General features: G+C 51.4%; 1 protein-coding gene across 1 annotated transcript in view; it reads left to right on the forward strand.

The window, feature by feature from the left end:
* Positions 1–4766: 4766 nt before the first annotated feature.
* The window catches only part of Tjp3 (tight junction protein 3), a 24816-nt gene continuing 17360 nt past the window's right edge, over positions 4767–12222 (forward strand). The window contains exon 1 of the mRNA XM_019209082.2: positions 4767–5012. Within this exon, the coding sequence (XP_019064627.1) occupies positions 4767–5012 (246 nt within the window). The remainder of the gene's footprint in view (positions 5013–12222) is intronic.

Below are 12222 nucleotides of genomic sequence, written 5' to 3' on the forward strand. Positions count from 1 at the left end.
CCGAGAGCGCCCCCGGGCGCCCAGGGGCGGAAGGACGCGGCGTGTTCCAGTGAGTGACGTCGAATAGCAGTGAGACACATAGCAATGACCGCGGGTCTCCACCATCCTCCAAAGAACACGTTCTGTTACCCACTTTGTCCGCCGGGAATGTGCGCGTCATTGTTTTGTTTATATTATTCATTATTAAAATTAACATGTTTACCGTTAAGAAGCATAAATGGGGCCAGGGATTGAGCTCAGTGGTTCTGCCGCCTGCCTTGCAGGCTCAAGGACCCGAGTTCGATCCCTGGTACCCCCCCAAAAGAAGCATCAATGTATGTATACTATTTCTATTTTGATTATATATTTATAGCACGTAAATTGCATAATGTTTACGTAAATAAATGGCCATGCTTATATAAGTATAATACTAGGGGCCGGGGATTTAGTTCAGTGGCGCCACCGCCTGCCTCAAAAGCTCAAGGTCCCGAGTTCGATCCCAGGTACCAAAAATCAACAACAACAAAAAAGAATTTAAGTGTAATACGAAAAATAAGAAACATCTATGATCATATTCCAGTGTTACGTTTACGTGTAATAAAATTCCAAATTCGTATAGTGTTTGCTTTTACATTTACGAAATCTGGTATGATAAAGTATGTAAATATTAAATTTTATATTTCTACTGGTATAATCCTTTTTCTTTTTTCTTTTTTGATACCGGCGATCGAACTCGGGTCCCTGCACTTGAAAGGCAGGCAGTGGAAACACTGAGCTAAATCTCCAGCCCTTTACTGGTATAATTCTACAATACCGTTTACATTGCTTGTATAATGGTATTCATGTATATTAGTAATATAAATACATGAAAAACATAATATATGATGTGTAACATGAATGCACAGTGGAATGTGAGTGATATAATAAGCTCACAGAAATACTATTTGCATGTTATTTATTTATCTTGGTTGTTTGTTTGCAGTACCAGGATCAAACTCAAGACCTATAAATGTAAGAGCACACATATAGATATTTGGATGTTACTTACTGTTTTTTAGTTTTGGTTTGTTGTTTTTTTGGTTTATTTGTGTGTGTGTCTTTTGTTTTGTTTTGTTTTGTTTTGTTTGAGACAGGCTCTCACTATGTAGTTGAGACTGACCTGGAACTCACTATGTAGCCCAGGCTGGTCTCGAACTCACAGCGATCCTCCTGCCTCAGCCTCCCAAGTGCTGGGATTACAGGCGTGCGCCACCATGCCTGGCTTCAATATATGTAAAGTCTATAATAATATGCAATAAATATCAATATTAAGCAAAAATTGCCAGAGATGTAGCTTGGTGGTGCCGTGCCTGCCTGGCGAGTGTCAGGTCCTGAGTTCGATCCCAGGTACTGAAAAAAAAATTCAGTCTGCTGCTATGAAAATATAAATATTAACATATAATACATGTCTAGCCCACATATTAAATAAGGTTCATAATAATAAAATAAGTCATGACTGTATTACTATAACAGGAGGAGAAGTGTTTCTACCTTTGTGATGTTTCCCTAAGTTAGGGACATATTTTTTTGTGATTTTGGTTCTTTTCTTTTTTTATTTTATATTTTTGCCCTACTAGAGACTCAACCCAGGGTTTCTGCACTGAGCTACATCCCTAGCACATAGTGGCGAGTGCTTACCCAGCTTATGGGAGGCCCTTGGTTCCTTCCTCAGCCATGAAATCTGGCTTCAAGGTGAATCAGGGATTCTAGCAGTGGCAGATGTTCAGAGAACTCTTCTCTTTATTGTTATTATTATTATTATTATTATTATTATTATTATTATTATTTTGAGATAGAATCTCACTAATTTATCCAAACTGAGCTCAGACTTACAACCCTCCTGCCTCAGCCTCCTAGAGAGCTGAGATGACAGGTATGCACCACTGCACCCTATTTCTTTTTTTTCTTTTTTTTTTGGTACCGGGGATCGAACTCGGGTCCTTGCGCTTGTGAGGCAAGCCACCGAACCACTGAGCTAAATCCCTGGCCCTAATTTCTTACTACTAACATATTCCGTTCAGAACAGCAACAAAGGTGCTGGGATCCCCTGATGGGCTCACTGATGGTACAGTTTAGGGGCTATGAATGCTCCTGATCTGGGAATTCATAAATGCTACTGTAGTGATCCCAGCACCCTGGGAGGCTGAGGCAGGAGGATGGAAAGTTCAAGCCCAACCTGGACATTTAGTGACTTAGCAAGACCCTGTCTCAAAATAAAAATAAAAAGGGCTGGGATGGAACTCAGTGTAAAGGCCCTGCATTCAACCCCAGTACCAAAAAGTAAGAGTAATAAATAGCCAGGTGCAGCCGTGCACGCCTGTCATCCCAGCACTCAGGAGCTGAGGCAGGGATCGTCCTGAGTTCTGGGCCACCCTGGGCTATGTACTGAATTTGAGGCCAGCCTGAGCGACATATCAAGACCCTGCCTCAAGAAATAATAATAAATAAAGAAGAATTCTCTGGGCATGGCTGCAGTAGGAACCCAGGGCCTCCCGTAGGCACGGGGAATCTAACTCAGCACCTTGCACTTTGAGGCAGCAGTGGCACCACTGAGCTAAGTCCCCAGCCTCGTTTAGTGTTGTTTTGTTTTTGTGGTGCTGGAGATTGAAGCCAGGGCCTTTGCACTGTGCTCCATCCTGAACCCAGGCCGGGCTTTCTCACCCCCTGGCCACCTGGATGCCCGCGAGGTTTCAGAGGCTCTGGCTGTAGCAGCTTGAGATCGGCAGGGGTCAGATCACAGTGCCAGTCATGAGAAGGAAGCAAATTAAAAAAAAAAAAAAAAGCCACAAAGGGAAATCAACAATTGGCATAACAGGCATGATTTAGAGATACAGAAATAACATATTAACAGAGGTAAAGGAGGCACTGCGGGGAGCCCACTGTCTGCTGCTGACCTCCTTAATCTGGTGACTCAGTTCTTTAAAATGCACACAAAAAGTGGCCGGGTGTGGTGGCGCACGCCTGTCATCCCAGCACTCAGGAGGCTGAGGCAGGAGGATCGCTGTGAGTTGGAGACCAGCCTGAGCTACACAGCGAGTTCCAGGTCAGTCTCAACTACATAGTGAGACCCTGTCTCAAAAAACCAAAAAAATAAAAATAAAATGCACACAAAAAACAGAAAACCTTACAGCTGGTTACATTGTTACACACCTATAATCCCAGCAACCGGGGAGACTGAGGCAGGAGGATCCCCAGTTTGAGCCCATCCTGAGCAATTTAGGGACATTCTGTCTCCAAATAAAAAAACTTTTTCTTATAGTACCAGGGATCAAACTCAGGACCTTGCGCTTGCCAGGCCGGTGCAGAGCCACTGAGCTGCCTGCGCAGGCCTGCAAATAAAAATTTTAACTGTGGGTGTGGCTCAGTCGTGAGCAACCCTGAGTTCCTCCCACTCAGTATTGCAAAAATAAAAAACCAGCGGGGCGTGGTGGCACACGCCTGTCATCTCACCTTTGGGAGGCTGAGGCGGGAGGATCACTGGGAGTTCAAGGCCAACCTTGACTACAGAGGAAGACGCTGTTTCAAAAAGCAAAAACAAAAACAAAAAAACCCAGACAGGGCCGAGGATTTGGTTCAGTGGTTCCGCGGGGTCCTGAGTTCATCCCCGGTACCATCCACCCCCCCCAAAAAAAACAAAACCCAAAAGCTGTGGTGCTGGGGCGGAGAAGCAGGACGAGGTAGGCAGGAAATGATTTTTTGGTCCCGGAGATCGAACTCGGGATCTTGTACATGCGAGGGAGACTGGCAGAAGCACTGAGCTAAATCCGCGACCCATTCCGTCCGGTTTCGAAGAGAGGAAAACTGAGGTCACCGAGGCGCGATAGGCTACCTGGCTTCTGGCGCCCCCTGGCGGTCACAGTGGCAATGACCGTCTGCAGGAGACCCAGCGAGCGGGTGGGACTTGGTCTCTTCCATGCCGCTTTTTTTTTTCCATTCATTTACTTGTTCATTCATAGCCGGAGCATGTGTTGGGCCCGCCGTACGCCTTGCACTGCTCTAGGGTGCAGAGATTGAACAAGACAAATGCCTGACCTCAAAGACGAGGCACAAGATACTTTCAGGGGCTAAAGGATTCAACAAGAGCAAGGCGTGGTGGCACCCATCTGTGTTCCCAGCGTGGGGAGGCTGAGACAGGAGGATCACTGTGAGTTTGATGCCAGGTTGGGCTACATAGCCAGTTCAAGGCCAGCCTGAACTACACAGTGAGATGTATGTCTCAAATAAATAAGTACAATATACAAAGAACTCAAAAGACCTAGACCCCCAAAATAAAAGACCCCAGGGAGTAGGGGGCCAGCCCTGATAGGCAGCACTACCAGGTACTGACCTACTGTCCACCCCATGCAGCTCCAAACCCTTCAGTCTTGGAATAACCCTAGGAAGTAGGCACTGTACCCCTCCTTCTTTTACTTTTTTTTTTTTTTCTTTAACAACACTGAGGATGGAACCCAGGGCCTCATGAATACTAGGCAAGAACTCGCCACTAAACTGCATCCCAGAACTTTTTTTTTTGGGGGGGGAAGGGTCTCACTAAGTTGCTAAATTGCCCAGACCAGGCTTGAACTGACAGAGACCCTCCTGCCTCAGCCTCCCTAGTGCTAGGATGACAGGCATGTGCCATCATCCCTGGCTTCTGTGCCTTCTCAGGCTGTGCAGGGCACAGGTGAGCCTCATGTCCCCAGCCCCGTGGGCCAGCAGGGGTTAAGGCTGGTGGCTCCCACATGAGGTAACAGCACCTTGCGACACAGATGCACGCCCAGGCGGGTGGCCACCCTCACGCCCACTCTCCTGCCCGCCAGCCTGTGCGCACTTTCGCCGGCCCCACTTGGCAAGAGACCTGTTCTCCTGTTGCTACCAAGACAGAGGACAAATTGGGCCGACAGGCCGGCTGGCCGGGCTGCAGCTTGGGGTCCACTCCCTGCCGCTCATGGGAGGCGGGGACCCAGCGCCTGGCTCCTGTCGCCTGCCCAGAGTGCACGCACCCTGCTAGACAGGTGAGTCGCTGGCACCCCGGGACTTTGTCCCAACAGGGCACCCCCAACTCAGGGCCCTGGGACCCCTGGGTGGCCTCCCCCTCTGCTCCCAGGAAGCCGGAAGCCACCCCCTGTGTGGGCAGTGACACAGTTGCTGAGGGCTTGCCTGGCTCTGCCGGCTGGCAGCTGCCCAGCATGCAGCCGGGCCTTGAAAGGGTCATTGTTGGCGCAGGTGCTGGGGGCGGGAGAAGGGCCCAGGTTGCTCTCCAGTCCCCAAGTCAGCAGTGGGAGGGGCAGGAGACACAAGCTGGCCTGCCTTGGTGCCGAGCCTCCTGGGACTTCCTCAGGGACCCCAACTTTCTATGGCATGGACGAGACCCCAAGAACTTGGGGTGAGGTTTGCTTTTTATTTAGGAGCAAAATCTCACAGCTGAGAAATGTGGATGGGGGCTGGGCACCCCAGGAGGACAAAGGACGCCTCCCTCTGGAGAGGATAGGGCTTGGATGACAGGAGGCTTTTCTGGGTCACTTGCTCCCAGAGATGACAAAGGCAACTTCCCGGAGAGGACAGTGTCCAATTGCATCTCAGGCCTCCTAGTCCAACCCCAAGAAAGGCCTCTGTGAGCCAGCCATGGTGGGGCACGCCTGTGATCCCAGCACTTGGGAGGCTGAGGCAGGAGGATCGCTGTGAGTTCAAAGCCAGCCTAGACTGTACAGTGAGATCCTGCCTCAAAAAAAAAAACCAAAACAGGGCCAGGAATTTAGCTCAGTGGCTCAAGGACCCAAGTTCAATCCCTGGTACCAAAAACAAAAACCAAAACCAAACAAAAGAAGGGCATCTGGGGCCAGGGAGGCACAGAGTCCTGAGGAAGGAGGGGCCTTGGCAGTGAGGTCACCCAGGGCACTGTGGACCCGAGCGGAAGAGTTGCCGAGAGCTGCAGGGCAGCCCAGCGAACACATCTCTGCCGGCAGAGAGGAGGCCCAAATGCTCCAACAGAGCAGGGCCTGTTTCAGGTCTGAGTCTCAGTTTCTAGCTGTGCCCCACGAGGACCCCAAGTACTGGGTCACCAGACCAGGAAACGATGAAGTAATCGATTCCAGGTCTGGCTGGGTCACAGTAAGCCAGTCCACCCAAGACAGAATTCAAAGCACAAGGCCACTGTCCCGTATGGCTCTCCGTTCTGCAGGGGACCAGCCTGGGGCTCAGAGCGGCGCAGAAATCTCAGACAGACAGAGCGAGAAACCCAGAGGCAGGAAGGTCTGGAGCCCATACCTGGCCTCCAACCAATGCCCAGGAGCAAGGTCTTGCAAGCAGCAGGCTGGGCTGGTTGCTTCCTGGTGTCTGAACTCAGGGGAAAGTCCACCCTGGCCACGGGATTTCCGGCCTTCCTCCCTGGGCCTGGCCGGCCGCTGCACAGGGCAGAGCCTGACACCCATGGAACCGCCCGGTTCCTGGCAGCATGGGCTGGGGCGACGTCCAGGGAAGAAATCTGCATTTACGGGGGGCTCCTGTCTGCTCCCGTGTTGTGAACACACCTAGGGGCTCTGCAGAAAATAAGAAAGACCTAGACCCCGCTTCTGTGGGGCTTGTGGGGGGACCGAGAAAATAGACAAGAAAAAAATATCCGGGTGTGGTGGTGCTCATGCATCACCCCAGCAACTGCAGAGGCTGAGGCAGGAGGGTCTCAAATTCAAGCTCAGCCTGGGCAATTTAGTAAATTAATGAGACCCTATCTCAAAATAATGCATAAAAAGGGCTGGGGATGGAGCTCAGTGTGAAGGCCCGGGGTTCCACCTCCCCCCCCAAAAAAAAAGGCAGAATCAGGCTCAGCCACAAAGCAGGTAAAGGCTGAGAAGCATCCGAGGAAGGTGCCATGCAGAGGTCCCGGGGCCTATCAGGGACTCGGGGGGACTCGGGGGGTGATGGTGGAGGTCAGACAGGAGCAGGGACCATCGAGCTCTCCCGCCCCGCTGTGTACCACAGATCTGGGGTGGGGACCCCTTGTGCCCGGGGGGGGTCCTATGTTACCTGTTTTTCCTGCTGGGACCTCTGCCCTCCCCCATGGACCCAGAGGCCAGGCTTCTTGGGGGCAGCGCATGGGCAGGGCCCTCGCCTCCCTTCCAGCTTCCACGCAGTCCCCCAAGAAGGTCCCCAGCACCCCACACGCGCCAACCCCGGACACTTCGGTCCTTGGGGTCTCGCTCCCTGCCTTCCAGTGCCCGCTTAGCTCTGGGGCCCACACACGGGTCCTCCCACCCAGCCCTGCACCCTCCCCAGCCACTCTGAACCCTCTCAGGGTTCCCTGGATCTGTCACCCCCAGTAGCCATTGGCTAAGCCCCACAGAGGGACAGTCCACGGAACCCTGCCCGGTCCAGATCTCAGGACGAGGGCGTCCAGATGCAGACCCGGGAAGGAAAGGACAGGACAGGGAGTGCCAATGTGCGTTGAGTTCCTTGTCTTGTGTCTCAGTTGGTTTCTTTTTTCTTCTTCTTTTTATTAAGGTTATTGGTACAATCTAGGTATACATCAGTTGGTTTCTTAGTTGGTTTTTCTTTCTTATTTTTTTTTTTAGTTGGTTTTTCTTTTTTGGTTGGACCCAGGGCCTCTTCACTGAGCTACATCTCTAACCTTTTATTTATTTTTTTAACTTTGAGACGAGGGCTCCCTAAGTCATTAAGTTGCCCAGGCTGGGCTTGAATTGGAGATGCTCCTGCCTCAGCCTCCTCTGTAGTAGAGACGAGCATGCACCAGCACACCTGGCTTGATTTCTTAGTTTTGACCAATATGCCACAGGAGTAATGTACAATGTAAACAACAGGAGAAATTGGAGATGGAACACATGGTACTTCTTTGCATATTCCCTTTTCTACAAAGTTAAAATTATTCTCAAGTAAAATATTTTTTTCTCTCATTGAGTTTATTGATACATTTTAGGTATACAGTACAATTACATGCATCATTGGGATCTTGTACCTTTACATGACAAGTTTCCCTACACCTTTAGCCCTTTTCTTCCTCTTTCACATGGTCAATTATCTCATTTGGATCTTATGTACTATTATAGTTTTTCACACCAGAGCAGCTATTCGGTATTTATACATGTATGACTTATTTATTTCACTTAGGAGTATATCCTCAATATGTATCCATTTTCCTATGAATGAATCTAATTTCTCATTCTTTATCAAGTAAAATATTTATTAAAAATAAAATAAACTAGAGCCGGGCGTTATGGCACACACCTGTAATCCCAGCACTCAGGAGGCTGAAGCAGGAGGATCGCTGTGAGTTCGAGATCAGCCTGGGCTACATAGTGAGTTCCAGGTCAGTCTCAACTACATAGTGAGACCCTGTCTTAAAAAACAAACAAAAATAAAATAAACTGCTGGGCATGGTGGCACAGGCAGGAGGATACTACGAGTTTGAGACCAGCCTAGACAACATAGCGAGACCCTGTCTCAAACAACAACAACAACAACAACAACAACAACAATAATAATAATAATAACCTCCAAGCCACCTGCAAGTTTGAGCCCAGCCTGGGCAATTTGATGACTTAGGAAGACTTAGGAATAAAATAAATAAAATGGGCTGATGATGTAGCTCAGTGCCAGGGCCCTAGGTCCATCCCCAGCACCACAAAATAAATATAGAAAGAAATGAACAATAAATAAAATAATCTCATCAGGTGCAGTAGCATATAGCTGGTATTCCAGCCCTCTGGGAGGCTGAGGCAGGAGGATCTCAAGTCTCATTTGGGCAACTCAGTGACTTAAAAAGACCCTGTCAAAATAAAGGGGAAAAAGTACCAACATATATCATATAAAGGTACAAGATCTCAGTGATAAATGGAACTATTTTTGCTTTAAATGTACCAATAAACGTAGTGGGGGGGGCAAGGCGTATTTTGAGGGGAATTCAATCAATCAATAAATAGCCAGGGATTTAGTTCAGTGTTTCTGCCGCCTGCCTCTCAAGGGCAAGGTCCCGAGTTGGATCCCCTATTCGAGAGAGAGAGAGAGAGAGAGAGAGAGAGAGAGGGAGAGAGAGAGGGAGGGAAATAAAGAGGGCTGGAGATGGAACTCAGTGCAGCAGAGGTTCCGGAACCTGCGGCTTCTCCCCCGCCTCTGCTTCCCCCAGGTCCCGCCCGAGTGCCGCCCACCTGGTTCCGCTCAGTCCCCAGATCCCAGAGCCTCCCCTTCACAGCCTGTCCTCCCGGGAGCCGCCGCCAGAGGGCGTCGTGAGCGCCGAGCCAGATCTCCCTCCTGGGCCCTCAGTCTTCTCGCGCCTGCCACCTCCCTAGGGCCAAGCCCCCAGTCCTTCCTGCATCCTATAGGGACCTGCCCTGCCCGCCTCCCAGCCTCCTTGTCTGTTCCTGGCCTCTACCCCAGCCACATGGGCTCCGTGCTGCTCCTGCACCTTTCCAGGCTCTGTCCTGCCCCAGGGCCTTTGCATGCCTGTACCTCTGCCCAGGACCACCTCCAGCCTCACTCAAGACTCCTCTCTGGCTTTCTTCAGCTCTGATGGCTCCCTCTGCCTGGCTCCCTTTCACCCAGGTCACTCCTAATAATATTCATCCCCTGTCCCAACCCCTCAGAGCAGTTGCCCACGAGCCCCCAGCTCCTGCACCCTCTTCCACTGCTGGGTGCTCTTGGGAACCTACTTCATGCTTTTCTTAGGGGTAGGGGAGTTGAGACAGAGTCTCACTCTGTAGTCCAGGCTGGCCTTAAACTCACAGCGATCCTCCTGCCTCAGCCTCCCAAATGCCGGGATCACAGGTGTGCCCCATCATTTCCGGCATGTGTGATTGTCCCCATCCTGTCTTCCCAGTGGCCCAGTTAGGCAGGGGCCGTCTGTATCCTCAGGGTCTGTCCGCCAGGTCTGTAGCCTTGGCATCGTGCATACAGTGGGTGCTCAATAAATACCAAGGGGACCAACACATTCTTGGGTACCGGTCTGACCTGTTTGGCCACTGAGCTAACCTGAGCCTTCACCCGGTGAAGCAAATCGGCCTGCACCAGGAAGACCCCAGCTCCCCGCACACAGCTGGGCCTCAGTTAACCCAGGGACACTGAGAAGGGGTCACAGCCCCCTTCCCCTCATGCCGCACAGCGCTCCCTGGCCCTGCGGCTTCTGTGATCTGATCTCCCGGACGTGGTGTGTCCCTCCGGCGTTTGAAACACTTTGTTGATGGGATTCTCAGCTGGGTGGCAGAAGGGTGATTGTAGTGGCAGAATTTTACTTCCATACAGTAAGCTGGAGGACGGGAGTAGCGGGTGAGCGGACGACAGCACCAGCCATGCCTGTCACCCCAGTACCTGGGAGGCTGGGGCATGTGGATCTTTACAGGTTCGAGGTCAGCCTGGGCTACATAGCGAGACCTCATCTAAAAAAAACGAGACAAAACAAAAACCACCATGCCTTCTCCAAAGGCCTGGATCTGAATGTGATGGTGCTGCTGGGTATTTGGGAGCTACTGAGGGCTCTTGAGCAGGGTAGGGATATGTGACAGTAGATGGTGAGTGGCAGGAGGCAGGCAAGGTGTCCTGAGATTCCCTTCCTCTGTTGGGGGGCTTCTCTGCGGGTGCCCTGGATGCCTTCTGGGGGGTTTCTGAACACTGCAGGATGTGAGGCACAGCCCAGGCTGTTACACAAACCACGACAGGGAACAAGAGTCGCGTGTAACAACAAGCAGAGTGGGGTCCCTAAATGCTCCCCAGATGGGACCAGCAGCCCCAGCCACTATGCCCTGCATATGAGGGCCACGGGAATTCACGCTTCCCCAGTGACTCATTAAAATAAATACACAGCTATTGAAAAATGTTCAACCAAGCCGGGCGTGGTGGTGCAGGCCTGTCATCCCAGCAATGGTGAGGCTGAGGCAGGAGGGTTGCCTCAAGGTCCAGGCCAGCCTGAGCTACGTAAGAGTTTAAGGCCATCCTGAACTTCATAGCAAGACCCTCTTTCAAAAGAAAAAAAAAATACTGGTGCTGTGAGATACACAGAAGGTTTCCCAAGCATCTGCCGATACTCACGCAACCCTCGGAGGCAGGTACCATTAGGGGTCACCATTTACAGCTGAGGCACAGAGCCTGTCTGCCATTCACACGAGGTCACACTCTGAGCTGGACTCGGGCAGCCGCTCAGAGTAATGACTCCTGCGGGCCCTGTTTAATCTTCCCAACTATTCTGGGTTGTGGGAGATTTTATTTCCCCCAGTGATAGAGGCAAAAAGGAGAGCACCGAGGGGGAAAAACTTCCCTGCAGCTACACAGCAAATAGAAAGATCTGAGGGAGAACTAGCCCTGAGGTTTCTAATGGGCTCTTAGAGGGACTCTGGGCAAAAATATGTTGCTCCAGGGAGGCTTCGGGGGACCTCGAAGGCTTGTCTACGTGACTAATTCTTCACCAACCTTCAAAACCCCAGCTGAGGTGCCCCTCTCTTCCAAGAACACCCACTCTGCACGTCTCCTCTCTGTGTCTACTTTCCCATAGTCTGTGCTTTCTCTTCCTGCCCAGCACTGACTAATCCAGGCTGAGCAGAGGGTGTGTGTGTCTCGCTTTGACCCTTTGACCACGGGGTTAGGTGGGACTCCGGCAGAGGTGGGCTCAGCTTATTTACCTATTTGTTGTTATTTTTAGAGTCAGGGTTTCACTCTGGCCTCGAATTCACTATGTAGCCCGGGCTGGCCTCGAACTCGTGGGGATTCTCCTGCCTCAGCCTCCCGAGTGCTGCTGCGTGCGCCCCGCCCCCGGGCTTATTTTGTGTTTTGAGTAGGGAGGAGTTGTGGGTGGCGCCTACAGTCGCCGCGCCCACCTAGGTGACTCCTTCCCTCCCCCACCCCAGGTAGAAGTCCAACTTCGGAGGGCTAGGCCGAGCTGGGTAAAAAGAGGCCTAACCTTTGCTCCCAGGAACCTGGCAAACGTCCTCCGGCCCCGCCCGCCTTCCCTCCCGACCGAGGGGCCCAGTCCTGGAGGGGTGTGGTGGAGACGGAGTGCGCGGAACCTGTTCCTGCCCTGGCCTCCCTTGCCTCTGTTTCCCCTCTATGAGATGGAGCTGCAAACCTTCCGGAGATGGACCAGTCTCCTGGAGATGTGGTGATCCGAGCAGGGCCAGGGGTTTGTGCCCCTCGACGAACTCCTCTTCCAAGAGCCACGCTCAAAATGAGCCCGTTTCGCGTATGGAAAAACTCCGCGCGCCTCTGGCTCCGTTCCGAGCGCGGCTGCGA

The sequence above is a fragment of the Fukomys damarensis genome, unplaced genomic scaffold (assembly GCF_012274545.1).
Source record: "Fukomys damarensis isolate Sample0158 unplaced genomic scaffold, DMR_v1.0_HiC HiC_scaffold_37, whole genome shotgun sequence".
NCBI classification, from domain to species: domain Eukaryota; kingdom Metazoa; phylum Chordata; class Mammalia; order Rodentia; family Bathyergidae; genus Fukomys; species Fukomys damarensis.